Below are 18,375 nucleotides of genomic sequence, written 5' to 3'. Positions count from 1 at the left end.
ATTTGATTTGTTCATATATCAATGAGTTACCTTCCAAAAATAAAAACAAAACATTTTCTTTGAGGGATCTCATCCACTTTCAGGCTGCATGGGCCATAGGGAGTCCACTGCCAAATCTGGATCATTTCCAGATCCTCATGGTCAGAGGCCAAATGGCAACATCCTCTGGATTCTCCACAGACATTCTGAGCTCAACACGCCAGCATCACACTCTATTCCTCACCCCACTCCTCAATATGATTCCCCAGAAAGACAGACAAATCACTCCTGTAGGACCTGAGCCAGCTGCCTGCAAACTCCTCCCTCCTTCACCCATTCTCTAAGCCCTGTTGATCCTGTGTTTGGCCAAACTCTTTCCTGGGTCTCCTCAACTTCCATCACCACTGCCCTCATCTCTGATGAGATGCTCCTGCTACGGCACGAGCTTCCTAACTGGCTTCCTTGCCTCCATATCCACTCTCACCCATTCACCCTTCAAGGAATGCTAAAGTGATCTTTCTAATATGCACATCCAATCTTGTCCTCTCCCTGGTCAAAACCCTTCAGGACTTCCAGTGTAACACATCCAAGCTCTCCAAACTTTAGAGAAAAGCACTTAAAAGCCTCTGGTCTGGCTCCTCTTCTCCTCTCCAGCCTCCTTTATCCTTTTCCCAACCTTTGACTATCCAGCCATGTTGAATCCCTTAGAGTTCTCTGTTATTCTTGTGCTGCTGTGCCTTTGTGTCCTGGTCATTTTGCCCAGAGGGTCCTTATTTCTTCTATCTGCTCGTGAATTCCTACTCATCCTGTGAGATTCAGGTCCAAAATCATTTTTCTTCTTTTTTTTTTAATTTTTAAACATTTATTCATTTCTGAGAGACAGAGTGTGAATGGGGGAGGGGCAGAGAGAGGGAGACACAGAATCCAAAGCAGGCTCCAGTCTCTGAGCCATCAGCACAGAGCCTGACGCGGGGCTCAAACCCACCAACTGGGAGATCATGACCTGAGCCGAAGCCAGACGTTCAACCAACTGAGCCACTCAGGTGCCCCCAAAATCATTTTTCTTATGAGACCTCCCTGGTTCCCTGTAGGCAAAGGTAAGTCTTTCCCCTGTTGCCCCTGGAAAATATCCTGTTGCAGCACTAAATAACATGCATTTTAGTTACTTATTTAATAATTTTAATAATTTCCCAGCTAATTTTAAGCACTTTTGGGGCTGAGCCTCTCTCTTTTTTCATCTTTGTGTCTCTAGCACCTTCAAGAGACAAGTTGGTGTATCTGGGGCACTTGCTAATGCTTGTTGAAATAACAAATATGTGACTGAACGAAACTTACCATGTTAAAATAAAAGTTCATACTTATTTAAAATTTTCAAAATTAATCAGTAAATGTGGCTTAAGCATACGTGATATATAAAGCACGGTGTTGCATTAGACACAAAAAGGAAGTATTGATTATGGCCTCTGCCCTAAGAAACTTGCAAACTAGCTGGAGGGCTAGATAGTATGTATAAAAATGTTAATTGAGAGAGAAATTATTTTAATGAACTGAGAAAAAGGAACTTCTGGAGGCAGTGAAGAACGAGTTACTAAATGAATGAGATGGAGACGGGTTACAGGATCTTGGAGTCTGGAAAGGTCACTGTGGCTTGGAGAAGGTGTTCTATAGAATATGACTTAATTAGTTAGAACTCCATGTTGCAAGTGGCAAAAAGAATTATCCCACAATGATTTAAATGACAAAGTGAAGCTGTTGACCAAAATTCCTAGGAAGGACTGGCTGCAGACAGGACACTATCTAGCATGCAAATAATATGACCCGATTTCTCTCTTTTCTTCCCTTTAAGGTGCCAGGCTCTTTCCTTTTCATCCACATTTTGTCATGTTATCACCCTTCCTTTTCTTCCCACAGCAGCTCGATGTTCTCCCCTTGAAGGGTATCACTTCCAGACCTCACAGCATCACCTTTTCTTTCTCACAAGGCTCTAGCAAATATGTTTTTACGTTTCACTATCTCTGATTCGTTACATACTTTCATTGAACTAATCACTGTGGCCACAAAAATGGGATATCCTGATTGATTTCAGTCAATTAGTGCCCACCCCAAAAGTATGGAAAGGTCAATTGTACCTATCACATGGCTGATAATATAAAAGGGTGGTTGTCTGTGAACATACAAGATACCCAGAGAGGCTAGCCTGTCCCCGGGGAGGGGGTTATGTGTGGGGTTGCGGTGCAGGAAAGCAGTATGGCTTGGGGAGCATGGCTTAAGGCTACACTGAACAAGTTTGACTTGCTGCTCATTTGTTTCATCTAAGCCATGATGTTAAAAGAGATCTCAGCATGCGGCCTCTCCACACTATCCTTCCCTAAATGGCAGAAGAAAGAGCTTTCAGATTAGGGACCAAAAGCTCCTGACTTCTGGTTTTGGCTCTGCCAGGACACTGAACCTTTCTGATCCTCAGTTTTCTCAGCTATAAAATGCAGGTGGTAACACTTGTCCTCCCAAACTTGTTAAGAGGGTCAAATGGTCAGTATGGAAGCTCTTTCAAGTCTCAAGATATAACTAGAAACTACTATTTGTAATCTTATCCTCAGTGCTCGCTTCTAGATATTCCTCATCTTGAGAGATTAAAAACTTAAAGCAATGCACTCCCCCCCATTTCCCTTTATTCACCCCACTCTAGAAAGTCCATCCATCTTCCACTGATATGCTTTCATTAATACACTCTATATCAATCATGATGCTTTCAGCTCAAGGAATGGAACATCCCATCCCAGGAAACTTTATTATCTTATAATAAGGAGTCCACAGACAAGGTGGGCTCCACGTACAGAATTTCAGCCAGTGCCTCCACCTGTCTTGGCTCTGACTTCCCCTTAGGGGTGCTCTCATCCTCATCCCTGCTACAAAGTGGCTGCAGTAGTTCCAAGAATGACAGGCAGAGACTTCTTTCTTCATATGTGGGTGTTGGGTGTCTCTCCTTCTCTCTCTCTCTCCCTCTCTCTCTCTCTCTCTTGTTAGGCTAAAAAACCTTTCCAAGAAAAAACTGTCATGTGTTATTGAATAGAACTGGCCACCAGCCCACCCCTAAACCAATCTCTGGCAAAAGGGAACGGGGTTCATATGATTGGCTGATAATACTCAGCATTCGCCCTTGAGCTAGGGATAGGGCTATTGTCCGCACAGCCACATGGTAGAAAATGATCAGGACCTGATGGCTTAAAGGGTGGAGCGACTGGCTTTTGGGTAGACAGCTGATATGATGCCCTGCTCATATACTCAGGCTCTATGACTTCAGTGCACACCATTGACTTCTGACCACCAGCACCTGCATTTCTTTGCTTGTAAGCTTCTTGGGATCTTTGGAACCTGTTTTGCTGCCTGTGAAATAAGCCAGAAATACTGGAGGATGGATGTTCCCACCCTGGAAAAAGCCCTCAATAACTGATGAACTATATATATATATATATATATCTCCCCAAGAATATAAATGCTCCCGTTTCTCACCTATGGGGTGAGATAACTCAGTGGTATCTGTTCTACACTGGCTTCCAGAATTTCCCCAGCAGAATTAAGCTCTGGTTGGCCACAGTGGTGGATGGCTTGACAACACTCTTACAGGCTGCCTTCCTTTTCCTGTCTCACTTTTTCACTCTGCTATGGCATCTCCTTCACCTCCTTTGACTTCATATCTCAGAGTTAGCTTTGTGGGAAACCCAAATGAAGCTACTATGTACCATATGCCAAACTTCTTCCTGAATCCAGAGGCTTTGTATATAGTTTTCTCATCTGCTTGGAACATGTTTCCTCTTTCTTCTCACCTGATCCGCTTACTCTCCCTTTAAGTCTCGGTGTAAATGTCACTTCCCCTTGGAATCCTTCTTTGATCTCCTCTCCACCTGACACCATTCTCTCAGTTTTGCTCTCCTCTTCTAATACTTCTCCTTAGCAATAATTATAATGGTTGTAACTTAATTCATTATTTGCATAATTTAATTAATTACTTGCTTCCCATCTTTATTCCCAGCTAGACTGTGAGCTGCTTGAGTGTAGGGACAATGTTTTTAGCTCAACACTACACCGCTGACACAGAGTGGAGGGTCAAGGACTTACTGGCTGCTGGAAAGATGAGGGTTGTGAGAGACTAAAGATGTAAGTTTGAGGGTTATTCACACGGACAAAATGATTAAATCTTGGGATGAAAAAGATCTTTGATTCACATGACTCCTACATGAATCTACATTTGTTTCTTAAGGAAGAATCTAACTTTTATACATGAGGGGATGTCCATAATCTCAGAGAGAATCTTGGAGTGGCTCATTTATATCTATAATATATGCCATTTAAATCATTGTATTTTATTTATACATTACAGAATTCTACCTGAAATCAATCATTCATTCATTCATTCATTCAATGCCTACTACTTATTAGGCATTGTACCTGGCAAGACTCTGGAACCATCTACCATCAATTCTTCTCAAAAGTCATGAGAGAGATTATATTTATGGAGAATACCCCAGAGTCCTTCTCTGCCTTCATCTACATTGGGCTTTTGGCTTTCATTAAAGGAACAAGGAACAATTTTATGAAAGTAATCACTATATTTGCTGAAAAAGGTATCTTAGGACATTATTTATTTTGTCACTCAGTGCTCACAATGGGGAAATTAGTGATAAGTGGCATGAGGCATGGTAAAAACAAATAAACATGCAGGCTCATCCCCTCTTTGCCAGGCAGAATCTTCCTTACTAAACCATAAACCACACCCTTGCCTCTGCATGGGATTGATGCAGGTTTTGTGAGGGTTGAGGTTTATATAATTTGGAATCCTTTCAGAAAAAAGTACATGACTACAAATAAAAATGTCACACAGAGCCTTGGAAGCAGTTTACCCAAGTGAGGGGCTCTGAAGTTCAAGCTTCACTAGTTTTGTAGTAAATCAGCATCTGAGCCTGATTCAGTGAAACTGGGTCTCTTCTGTCCTTACCCCTGCCCCGGTTGTTCTGACCTCTAGGCCTTGCTTTCTATTGATTTCTTACCTGAAAGGTCTTCCTCCTCCTTCTTCCATCTATGGACTATATTTTTTCAATGTTTGAATCCACAATGCCTTCTGTGATTCTACCAAGCAGAAAGCTCTCCCTTCCTGAAGGCCTACAACCCTATGAATATAGCCCAGGATATTTTGTCTCATTATGGCTTAAGCTGCATCATGAATTACTTTTAGGTGTATGTAGTGTGCCTTCTCCAATTAGAATGTCCACTTCCTCCACATAAGGGCTATTTCTTCATTTAGACCTCCCCTCAGAACCTACTAAAGCTCTGGGCATGGCAGTAGGGAAGGGAAAAGTAAAAGTGTCCTGATGTAAAGTTACGGAGTTTATGGTGAGACCAACCTGGTTGGAGTTTTAGTTCTGCCACTTATCAGTGTGAGGCTTTAGGCCTAACTGCTCTGAGTCTTAGTTTTCTCATTTATAAATGGATATAATAATGTTTATTTCACATAATTGTGAGGATTAAGTAAAAGCATTTATTCATGCACCAAAAGCTATTTATCCCCTTTCTTGGGCTATTTTGGCACCAAAAGCTTGGAATACATGTACATGAGCAGTACTCCCTGCATCGGGGTTCTCATAGTTGAGTTGGAAGATGGAAATTATAATGTAACAGCATAAGACTATATATAGCACACACAATCAGAGTGTAGAAAGTGCCCAGTAAATAGTTGTGAAATAACTGACGGAATGAAGGAATTCAAAAGAGAAAATAGTTAATTTTGCAAAATAAGTAAGTCTTCACATATTTGCTGCATCATCCCTATGTAAATATAAAGTTAACTATAATGGGTATTGCAGTGAATGGAAACTCCTAAAATGCTACGTGTAAAAGGAAAATAAAATCAAAGGGAGAAATAAAGCAGAGGAGACAGGAAAAAGGGGAGGAAGAGAGGCCCCAAGGAAGCAAGGAATGGGAAGGGCCCTCTGTGGACCCACCTGGCCGAGCGTGCACTCCATGCCACCCAGGAAGTCGGCCTCCTTCAGCCCGTTATGGTTGCTGCTGATGTCATGAACTTCAAACCGCAGGCGCTGCACCTCTTCAAAGTAAAAGTCCACAGTGAACAGTTTTGAATACACCGGGTTTATGCAGGTGCGAATCACCTCTGTTCTGTCAACCTGCAAGGAGAGAAGAGAAAAAACACCAGGGATTAGGGCTTTTTATTATTACCCTTTAGGTGAAATAATCTTATGGTGATTCTCCTTCTTCCAAAACATAAATGCCCTCCATCAAGTCACCAGAGTGAAGCAGTTTGAAAGCACACAAGGAAGCACCATCAGAGAATGAGCCATGTGTCAAGGAGGGAAATCTTATTAGCATAATCTGAAGCTTTGTATTTAAAGATTAGAGCATGCTATACTGTTGGGTGTAATAAGGCAACAAGATGGATCAATTATTGGTGGCTTCCTGGAGCCTTAGGATGAGAAAGAGTCTGAAGGCACATTTGGGCTCAGGAGGAAAGAAATCTGTAAGAGATCAGTGAAGTCTGATGGGCACAATAATGGCAAATGACCATGCACGTACCCCATTTTAACTAATCCTACCCTAACATTAGTTTTATAACTTCTGAGTCCTAGAATAATGAAGTGGGAAGGCCATGAGAATGGATATGAAGATGACTGCCTTTGGTCTCAAGTATACCTTTATTGGGTTTATAATGGTTACTCAGTCATTTTAATTCCCTGGGTCTTAGTTTCCTCATCAACAAAGTGAGGATTTGAAGATGAAAAGCCTCTTCTTGCTCTAACATTCCGTGAGTTATGATTCCCCTTGCCTTCTGTGATAATAACTCCTTATTTTCCCCTCTCTCCCAGATCTGTATTTGCCACTGTCCACCCTACTCTTGCCCCTGGACGTTGACCTCTATGGGTGGAATTGATTGGGCTCTATTACCCTGTAGGTTCTGCTTTGAGTCATCCAAAGGCAAGACTTGGCAGGAGATCAGAGAGTGGGAGGATAGAGAGGTGCTGGCAGCACACCATGCCTCTGCACACAGAGATTCTGCTAGTAGACTCCCTTCCACAGAGGGAGCTTTTGCAGGGTTCTGGTAACACAATCACCCCTCCCTGTCTTGACCCTTCAGACTAAGGGGTGCTAATGACTTTCTGCTGTTGCTATCCCCAGTGAGCCTCACCGTCCTTAGTTGGCTCCCTTATACTTGCCCATGTCCCTAGAAAGAGTCCCTCTGAAAAGAATTTAACACTTTAGATGAAACTCTCCGGGTATGCTGTTTTTGCTGGTACCCTTACCACTAAGGTTCTTTTCTTTTATGCCCATCACATATAAAAATACCATTTACAATACCATTTATATCCTGGGAAGTCTTAAAGGACCAAATTACAGTTAACCCAAGATCTTACAGTATTTCTCAACTGGAAATATCCATTACTCATATTTTACAGATCAATGGGAGCCTACATGTACTTTCAGCTTTCAAATAGAAACATGGTCTATTGGATACTTCCCAAGTGTCATTCATTAGCACAAATTGGGGAAACCATTTCCTGCACTTTTATTACGGTACAGGGAAATAGTCTCTCAAAGAAAAAAAGTGAAGGGAAGGTTGTGTTTGACTGTATCACGCACATACATGTTATCTGGCAAAGAAAAAATTCAATACTTGCTGCAGCCTCCCTTGACATTCTTGCATTCAGTATTTTGACCCTGGCTCCAGCCCTCCCTCTGGGCCCTGTGTGTGAGAGAGTTGTCCTATAAGGAACATCACCTGCTCTTCTTTTTTTTTCTTTTTTCTTTTTTAACATTTATTTATTTTTGAGACAGAGAGAGACAGAGCATGAACAGGGGAGGGGCAGAGAGAGAGGGAGACACAGAATCTGAAACAGGCTCCAGGCTCTGAGCTGTCAGCACAGAGCCGAATGCGGGGCTCGAACTCACGGACCGTGAGATCATGACCTGAGCCGAAGTCGGCCGCTTAACTGACTGAGCCACCCAGGCGCCCCTCACCTGCTCTTCTTGATGGGATGGACAATCCAGGTTGTGAGAAGGAGAATGTGATTCTGGTCATGTCCCTGTCCAACAGATAGGAAACCAAATCCCAACCTATTGTTGACTAGGCAGACCAATGGTTATTTGACTACTCTGTCTTCTGCTTAAAGCTCAGTTTCTATTTGAGCTGGATTTTAGATTTTTATATAATGTTCATTCTGCAGGACAGGACTGAATATGTCATTGGCTGATTGTATAGGTACAAGGATTTACTGTACTGGCATATTTTTTTTCAGTTGTTAAGAAATCATTGTTTTGAATAATAGTGTAAGTCAGAGGTCACAAACAAGCAGTCTGCAAGTTCAAGCTGACTTGGGAACTATTAGTCCCATTTAAAATTACTTTTCCCTTGGGGTGCCTGGGTGGCTTAGTTGGTTAAGCATCTGACTTCAGCTCACATCATGATCTCACGGTTCGTGGGTTTGAGCCCTACATCAAGCCCCACATCGAGCCCTGTGCTGACAGTGCAGAACCTGCTTGGGATTCTCTCTCCCTCTCTTTCTGCCCCTCTCCAACTCACACTTCTTTCTCTCTCAAAATAAATAAATAAAAAGCTTTAAAAATATTTTTTATAAAAGTACTATTCCCTTAATTTGGCAACATAAAAGGCAATTACAGATAAAATAGAATAGTCCATAGAAGGGACTATTTTTCTTCTCCCCTCCTCCCCTCCCCCTACCCGCCCCCCCCCCCCATCTTTGGAAAAAAATCAGAATGTCTGCCACCCTGGAGCCACATTTACATGGCAACAATTGGGGACTGCCTCATTCATATGGGGCACTCACTCTCCAGTTTCCAAGCTATTCTCCCTAAGTGAGTTTCCTTGTCTGAGCCCTAGAGGTGTTTTTACAATGTCTGGTCCAAATTCACAGAATAATGAGCCATATAAGAATTTTCATTACATTCATGTGGTGCCTTTTGATAGAGAATTTTGAAATAATCCCCAAGAACTAGCTTATAGGTGGATTTGACATCCTCAAGACACAGAAAAGGAATCTTCTCTCCTTGTGGATGGAAGAATAGAGTCCTAGGCAGGTTGAGATGATAAGAGATAGGAGGCTGGAAATTCCACCCAGTTCTAATCTTTGTTCCTCTGCTTTAACCACCCCAGATGGCACAAAGGGCTAATGTGCACTGATCCTGCTGCTTTTCTTCTCACTTCTTGATCTTCATATGGTGATTCCACATAGATATAAAGTTCATGTTGGCATCAAGACACACACTTCAGACAGTCTATCCAAGGCAAGCTGCCAACATGCAACATGGAATGACTTGTTTTTTTGAGGGAAATGATTGGTTGGAAAGAAACTAAGAAATACACAATTGTATTACCAATACAGATAACTTCCAAAGACAATCTCAGAGCCAGTAAGAATCCTAAAAGCATAGAGGAGCTCAGGAAAAGAAGGAGGATGAGGTAGAGGAAGAGGTTGCAATACTAAATGCATATTTAGAAGATGTTTCAAAACTTTCTCCATTCATAGTCATTAAGGGAGATGCATTACCTTTTCTGGAGACTGAAGTGAGGCTTAATCTGAGCAATAGAGCCTAGGATAGCTCATGTTCCTCATTGAAAGGCATCTAGATCAAGGTGACTGTTTTCCAAAAGACCATCCACTGATTGGTGCTACCAGCTGAGTTAGAATCAACCAGGCAGCCTTTTTTTTTTTTTTAAACTCTGGTTCCTATTCTCTACCATTGGTGATTTTGACTAAGCAAGTATAGGGTGGAACCTAGAAATCTGCAGTTTTAAAAGTGTCACAGTCAATTCTGATGTGGTAATATCAGAGTAAGGAAATTACGGAGATGTAGGGTCTATCCCTTGCTCTTGTGTGAGATTTTTTCTGGTCAAGGTTTATTTTAATCTTGCTGGTCCTGTTATCCAGTCTTCAAAAATTCTGCTTATCTCCTTTCCTCCCTAGTTATAACTACTGATATATTCATGTTGCTTTATGATTTGCAGAACATGCTTACATCCAGTTTTTTGATTCTTATAGCAATCATGTGATATAACTTTGTACTATCTCAAAAATGAGAAAAGTCAAGGACAAATACCAGCACATGGTACTGGATGATAGAATGAGCACCTGAAATCATGCCTTTGGACTTCAAAGCCTGGACTATTTTCCTTAATTCAAGTTTCCTCATGAGAATTCCTTGAAAGAAATGAAAAATGTGGCTAGGTTATGGTATGATGGCAATAGAATCAATGATCAAGTACTGCTTTTGCTGAGATGCTCTTTTAAAAATTTCATCTAGGGGTGCCTGGGTGGCTCAGTTGATTGAGTGTCCAACACTTGATCTTGGCTCAGGTCATGATCTCACAGTTTGTAGGATCGAGCTTTGCATCAGGCTCTATGCTGAGCATGGAGCCTGCTTGGGGTTCTCTCTCTCCCTCTCTCTCTGCCTCTCTCTCTCTCTCACACACACACACAGAATAAATAAACATTAAAAAAATTTTCATCTAAAACATTTTTCAGTATAACGTTGAAGTGTATAATAGTTAATAGTTATAAAAGGCATGTTGTGTCAAGGTATCTACTTTTTTAAATTTTTTTTAAATTTTCTTTTATTTTTGAGAGATATAGAGCACAAACAGGGGAGGGGCAGAGAGAAAGGGGGACAGAGGATCTGAAGCAGGTTTTGCTGAGAGCAGAGAGCCTGATGTGGGGCTCGAACTCACAAACCATGAGACTGTGACTTGAGTGCAGTTGGACACTTAACTGACCAAGCCACCCAGGCACCCCGAAGGTACTTTAAAAATGCATTACTCAGGTTCAGTTGACATATAATAAATCACATCTATTTAAATTGTGCAATTCAATAAGTTCTGATATATGTACATACTTGTGAAACCATGACCACAATCAAGATAGTGAACATAGCCATTACCCCTTCAAGTGTCCTCATGCCCCTCCATAACTCTTTCCTCCCATCTCTCCCCCTACCCATTCCCAAGAAACTACCCATCTGCTTTCTGTTATGATAGATCAGTTTGTATCCTCGATAAGCTTATATTATAGTATATAGTCTTTTTTGTCTTATTCTTTCATTCAGTATAATTATTCTGAGATTTATTCATTATTATGTATATCAATACTTCATCTTTTTTATTGCTGAATAATATTCCACTGATGTCCAATTGGATTGTTTTCCAGTTTGGCTATTATACTGCCTTACTTATTCATGTACAAGCATTTGTATGGACATATATTTCTTCTTTTGGGTAAATACATAGTATTGAAATAGGTGTATGTTTAATTTATCTATTTATGTTTTTTTAACGTTTATTTATTTTTGAGACAGAGAGAGACAGAGCATGAACAGGGGAGGGGCAGAAAGAGAGGGAGACACAGAATCTGAAACAGGCTCCAGGCTCTGAGCTGTCAGCACAGAGCCCGATGTGGGGCTCGAACTCACGGACCGCGAGATCATGACCCGAGCCAAACTCGGACGCTTAACCGACCGAGCCACCCAGGCACCCCGGTGTATGTTTAATTTAAAACATTTTAATAGGTGTGCAGTGGTATCTCATTGTGATGTAAATTTGCACGTTCATAATAACTAATGATCAACATCTTTTTATATGCTTATTTGCCATCTATTTATCCTTCTTAAAATTTTTTAATGTTTATATATCTTTGAGAGAGAGAGAGACAGAGTGTGAGTGAGGGAGGGGCAGAGAGAAGAGAGATACAGAATCTGTAGCAGGCTCCAGGCTCCAAGGTGTCAGCACAGAGTCCGATACAGGGCTCAAACCCATGGACAGTGAGATCATGACCTGAGCCAAAGTTGGACACTTAACCGACTGAGCCACTCAGGAGCCTCTGCCATCTATATATCTTCTTTGATGAAATATCTGTTGAAATCATTTGACAGGCACTCTTTTTTCATCCTTATGAGAACATTATGAAGTAAGTATTGTTATTATCCCCTCTTACCAGGAGGTAGAGAGACTCTATAACTTTCCCAATTTCACACAGCTTGCAAAAGGTAGGATTTGAACCTAGGTAGTCAAGCTCCTGGGTCTGTGTGTTTTACCTTTATGTTATACAGTCATGCAAACTTGAAGTTTTTCCACCTAAACCATGTTGCTCAGAGTAATGCACACTCCAGATGACAAATGTAAAATGTGGAGGTGGTAGGGAAATTCAGTGAGTGACATTGTGGTTGTGCCTCTGCAGATTGGTTTATCCACTGGGCATATTAAAGGTATAATGGGAGCCCTGAATATCATCCATAGGGACTGGATTGTGTAGGGAACAAATGTCATCTTGAAATAGTTCAAGACTATGCACAGAATGGCTGTCTGCTCCCTTGGGCTTCCAAGGGCTGGAAAAGAGGTGAGGGATGCGAGGGCTAAGCAATGTGATGATATTAGTGGGGGGAAGGTAAAGCCAGGAGACAAAACTAATGCCAGTCATTGAGTGGTCTAAGGTTTCTGGAGAAGTACAGGCCCTTATCCCAAAGATAACAGGTACTGGTGAAGAAAGACATCATGAGCCAGAGAGAGACGCAAGGATTCCTTCCACCCCAACTCTGGCAAGCTTATAATAAATTTTTCCTTCAAACTGATATTCCTTAAATATTTCCTCAATATTTACTTAGTGAGGGTTGGAAGAAAAGAAAGGATTTATTATCTTTTTTTAAACCACATAACTACCAAGGGGATGTATTAAACCACATAAAATTTAGGTAATAAAAATAAATCACTGAGCCATCAGAAATAGTGTTATTCAATTTCAGGATTTCAGCTGCTAGCGGCCGCTGATTTCAAGTGACTGGCTGCAGCACTGGTGGCTTGCCCTATAGCTGCAACAAACACAAAGCATTCAACAGAGATGATAGGATGATGCTGTGAGATGTGGCTTTTATTTTCAGTTTAAGTATATTCTCTACTTTGATAGGACTAGAACTCTTCAACATTTTACTGGTTATATAAAGAGTCACATGTAGAAACTTGAGTTTACTGGTGCCATTTTTTAAGATATGTCTACATTCTGGGGTCGCATCATTCCTGGTTACCGCATGGATGGGGGGTGCCTGCTCATCAGTTTCTAAAACTGAAGATATGCTTGATATCTTACTTATTTGGCAGCTTTTGCTTCCCTCTATCGTAAAATACCAGGCAGAAGCTGACCTCCCACCTGGACACATTCATTTAGCTTAGGGTTTCTCATTGGGGATAATACTCACTTTCCTGGAGGCACTTGGAAATGTGGAGAGGTGTTTGGAGTTGTCACTGAGGGGGTGACATCGCTGGATGCTACCTGACATTGGAGACATGAGTCCTGTTCAACGCAGACTTACACATGCCCTAAAGCTAGTGGTGTCCCCTAGTAATCCAACCTTCACCCTCAACTAAAAACACGGAAACTTCTCTGAGGCTCTCTGGTTCTCAGAACCATCTGCATGAATGTAATTGTTAGCCAACAAAGGAATAAATAGTGGGGTCCTCCAGAGAGAAATGCTGGAAGACACCTCCTATTTGAAGCAATCATAAAAATTTTGTGGGAGTAACACCCTTCCCAAAAGCCACCTCCTTAGAGAATCCTTTTGACCCCTGCCCAGTAAATTATTTTATTCGGTCTTGAAGTGGATGGCAAGTTGGGTGATGACCAATGGTGATAATAACTTTTCCACTCAGGCAAAGGAAGGGATGAGGTACAAAAGTGATGCACCTTTATTGTATACCTTCTTATCTTTCCACAGAAGGCACTCTATATGTCATCTTTAGTCTTTACCTTCATTGATTTTGAAACATAATTTTATTTCACAATTTAGCATATTTAAACTAGAGAGGCATGTTATAATTGATGATATGCCATTGTTTAATTGGAAGCATCTTTTCTTAACTGGTGATACATAAAAGTGCTTCATTTTACCACAGATTTATCACTTTACAAATGAATCTGTTAAATATATCATCCTTATTGTGCAGATAATAAAATCAAACTGCATTGGAAAAGCAGTGGCAAAAGCAAGGTTCAAACCCAGTCTGTCTGACTCCAAAATATATGTTCTTTCTTCTGTACCATTTGTTATGGGTTGAATAATACCCCTCAAAATTCATATGTTGAAGTCTTAATCGTCAGTACCTCAGAATGTGACCTTATTTGGAATAGGGTTGTTATAGAAGAAATTTGTTAAATGAGGAGGAGGTCGTACTAGATTAGGGTAAACCCTGATCTAATACAACTGGTCTTTTATAAAAGAATAAATTTGGACACAGACAAACATACATGGAGATATCCTGTGAACATGAAGGAAGGGACTGGAGAATCTAAGCAACATCAAAGGTTGCCAGCAAATCCCCAGGAGCCAGGAGCCAGGCATGGAAAAGATTCTCCCTATTGCCCTCAGGAGGAACAAACTCTGGCAACACTTTGATCTTGGACTTCCAACCTCCCAAACTGTTAGAGAATAAACTTCTGTTGTTTACCCCAATCTGTGGTACTTTGTTACCTAGGAAACAAATACACCGTTCTACCTCTCTCAAGAAATATCCATTCTGGCTTTTTTTCACGGATTTATCTCCAAAAAGGCACTCTTCACCCACCACATGGTAAAACCTTCAAATGCTCTAGATTAAACTGAGTAAGTAGTTCAGGATTACAAGCGTCTCTCTCACTACTGATCCATTGAACCCTCCTGGCATCTTAGCCTGGCTATACGCTTAGCCTGGCTCTCATGTAACAGGACCTCTTGTGCTCTTGTGCCAGCTAGGTTCTATTTTGGGGGCCCTGGAGCTGAGCCTGCTAGAGAACTAGAGCTAGACAGTCCTTTGTCACCTGACATAGCTCTAGGCTTGTATTGTTCAGAGTGGACATCACCTTGCCCAGGAGTGTGGCTCAGAAGTAAATAAAATGAGCATCAACCTATAAGCACCTTCGTAGAGGTCTTTAGTGTCACAATGATGGGTTCTGGTTCTTCCTATTCCTTTTTGGCCCTCTCCAGCCCCTCTAGGCTGCTGGCTCCATCCATACAGAGCCAGAGTCAATGCTGACTAAATCAGCATACTGGCAGGGGGCTCAAATATGTCTTCCTGTACTGAATGCCTCTGTGTCCTCTACAGCTATTCCTTTTCCTCAACATGAGTGCCCAGTTTGTGTGGCTTAGTTTCCTGCTTTCTACTCCATGTCTCATTGTCTTGAGCCCCAGCCCACTTAGCTTAAGGGTTTTGTCATTGTACCAGTGCTATACAATAGAAATTTCCATTATGATGGAAATGTTTTAAATTTGCACTGCCCAATATGGTAGCCACCAGCCAGATATGGCTACTGAGCACTTGAAATGTGGCTAGTGGGCCTGAGGCATTGAATTTTAAATTCAATGAGAGTGGAGCCCTCATGAATAGGATTAGTGGCTTTATAAAAGAGATCCTGGAGAGCTCCCTTTCCTCTTCCACCATGTGAGGAGGTAGTGAGAAGCTGGCAGTCTCTGAACCAGAAAGAGGACTCTCACTAGGCAATGAACTTACCAGTACCTTGATCTCAGACTTCCTTGAGCTAAACTTCCTAGCCTCCAGAACTGTGAGAAATAAACTCATATTGTTTATGAGCTACCCATTCTATGGTATGGCTAAACTACCTAGTAGTTTAAAAATCTTAACCAATGTCCACAGTTAAGTTTGAAAACCAGTAATATTATATTACCAACTGTTATGACTCAGCCCCAAGGTACACAGAGACCAGGAAACAAAGTATTGTGGGATCTATTCTGAGTGCCACACCCCAGCTCCTGATTCAGACTTTGTATACTGGTACATTTCTGCTTTTGTGGAAGTGCCATTTTGACTACTGCTCATTTTGCTATAGGACATGAAGACTGAATGAAATAACCACATTATGAGTTGGTTTATTCAGATGTCTTGTCCAACTGAGTACTCCATTAATGGTGTGCTCCCAATTTGTAAAGCAAGAGTTAGTGAGTGTGGTGGTTATTCTCCTTTGCATCTCCAGATCTTTCTGCTCTGCTCTGTGCCCCAAGAAACTGGCCTGCATGGGTTGATTCATTTGGTTTTTTTTCTGCACTCTGCCTCCTTCAGCCAAAGGGATGCGCAAGTAGGAGATCATAAAGTGGGAGGAAAGAGAGGTTGGTATGTTTTGCTTGCCCCCTCCCTGCCTCATGTTGCAATTTTGGCAGTGACTATGTCCCTCCCCCTACAAATCTCCTAGAAATGCTTCCTGAAAGGCTCTAGCTCTCACTGGGTTCTGGTAACACTACTACTTCTGCCTGCCCAGTAAGCCTAGTGGTAGTTTTTCACTACTGCCAGTCTTTGAGCATCTCAGCATCTCTTGCTAATCCCTCTAACTTTGCTGACACAGCTATAAATGTTTCCTTTATAAACATATTTTTTGGCTGAAACTCTGACTGATTCAGGTATGCCCTTAAAAATGGCCCGAGATACCGCAAAACCTGGAAGAGCCTTTCATCCCCCAAGGGGAGATGGAATTTTGTCCAGTCTGGTGGCTCATGATGAGTGAATTCTATGATCTTTTAGGACCTCGAAAAGTGGTAATCCATATGGGATTCATGTGGTAACTTCTTCTTTAGCCACAATATTGTATTCCCCAATCATGTTCAACAATGGATCATAAAGGACATTTATTGAGAACTTAGTATGCACCAGGCATTGTCCTAACCCCTTCACATATATTATTCCACTTAGTCACCCCAACAACCACATATTACCACTACCACTATTTTACATATGAGGAAACTTAGGGTCAAGAAGTTAACTTGCCCAAAGTCACCAGCTATTAAATGATAGAGCCACTTGGGATTTCCCCTAAACCTTTTTCCTGGCACATGGCATCTCTCTTAAAGAGAACACATCTATTTAGGTACCCTCTGACTACAGTGATTTTAAGTAGTACCCTTCCCAACACTCAATACTCCAAATGCTCTTTGAGAAGAAAACAATCTTTAACACCTTCAGCTGGGTGACAGACCCTAAAGTCTTTTTAGTGTGACTGTTGAGTATCCAGTGCACCTTTCTCAGTCTTCAAACTTTCTCCTCTCCCTTCTTCTGTATTTTATTCTTCAGGTTTCCTTCACTTAGCTAGAGCCCTTTTAGAATAACTCAGGAGAAAACTGAATGCTCTAAGCCAAGAGGACATAAGAAGATTCTATAACAGGGGTGCTGGGGTGGCTCAGTCGGTTAAGCATCCAACTCTTGATTTTGGCTCAGGTCATGATCAGTTCATTGGTTTGAGCCCTGCATCGGGCTCCATGCTGACAGTGCAGAGCCAGTTCAAGATTCTCTCTCTCTCTGGATCTCTGCCCCTCCCCCGTCAAAATTAATTAATTAAAAAAAGAAGATTCTGTAACATAAATGGTGTTTTTCTTTTTTTTTTTTTTTTACGTTTATTTATTTATTTATTTATTTTTTTGAGACAGAGACAGAGCATGAACGGAGGTGGGGCAGAGAGACAGGGAGACACAGAATCGGAAGCAGGCTCCAGGCTCCGAGCCATCAGCCCAGAGCCGGACCTGGGGCTCTAACTCATGGACCGCGAGATTGTGACCTGAGCTGAAGTCGGACACTTAACTGACTGAGCCACCCAGGCACCCCATAAATGGTGTTTTTCAATCCTAAATCAGTTGCCTTCTACCTCCCACTCCAGCTGTAAGCTGGCACATAAATATTAAGCAATCAGAAACTGCCTCACAAAATTCACTCCTGCCTTCTAAAAGCAGGCAGCGCCTGCAGGATTGGGAGTGGGAAGGTGTTGGATTGCAGGTCACTCCAAATTGTGGCCAATGTCAGATCCTCCTTATCCAGGAGCTTGGAGGCTAATCCCACACAAGTGCAAAGCAATTTGCACTTCACTCAGATGTTGCTTATTAACAGGATGTTCCCACCTTCTCATCTCTCTGTCACAGCTGTGGAGTCCTCTGGAAAGGTCGTCCAAGGCTGGAGAGCCTTAGTTTTCTTATTAATTGATGTTTGAAATAGTGAAAAGAAACTCATCTACAGGGTGCTGTGTACGCATCCCATGTCCAACATGCTCACCAGCCAGCACACTGTGAAGGTGGACTCGCCAAGGTGTGCCTCCGCCTTCCTCATAATAGCTGTCCACGTGCACGGATGAAGCAATAAGAAGTTGTCCATAGCTTGGGGTCAGCCCCCTGGGTCCCAATTCCTTCTTCCCCAACTCCTTTAGAATTACCAATATCCATTCTGCTTGTAAGTCAATTCCCAATTGTCCAAGTTGTGAATCAGTCACGTGATCCAAGTGGCCCTTCTCCAAATACCACTGGGTAGTGAGAGCACATCAACCTTATGCCCACAGCATTCCTTTATTAATGGAGGGGTGCTTACCTCTT

At 41.9% G+C, this 18,375-nt stretch overlaps 1 protein-coding gene across 2 annotated transcripts in view; it reads right to left on the bottom strand.

The window, feature by feature from the left end:
- Positions 1–18,375, bottom strand: part of CPNE4 (copine 4) — a 672,331-nt gene that overhangs the window by 161,096 nt on the left and 492,860 nt on the right. For both annotated transcript variants that reach the window (XM_042956642.1, XM_015539940.2), the window contains one exon: positions 5,976–6,155. In XM_042956642.1, the coding sequence (XP_042812576.1) occupies positions 5,976–6,155 (180 nt within the window). The remainder of the gene's footprint in view (positions 1–5,975; positions 6,156–18,375) is intronic.

This window comes from Panthera tigris, chromosome C2, assembly GCF_018350195.1.
Source record: "Panthera tigris isolate Pti1 chromosome C2, P.tigris_Pti1_mat1.1, whole genome shotgun sequence".
NCBI classification, from domain to species: domain Eukaryota; kingdom Metazoa; phylum Chordata; class Mammalia; order Carnivora; family Felidae; genus Panthera; species Panthera tigris.
This window is presented reverse-complemented; position numbering and strand designations above follow the sequence as displayed.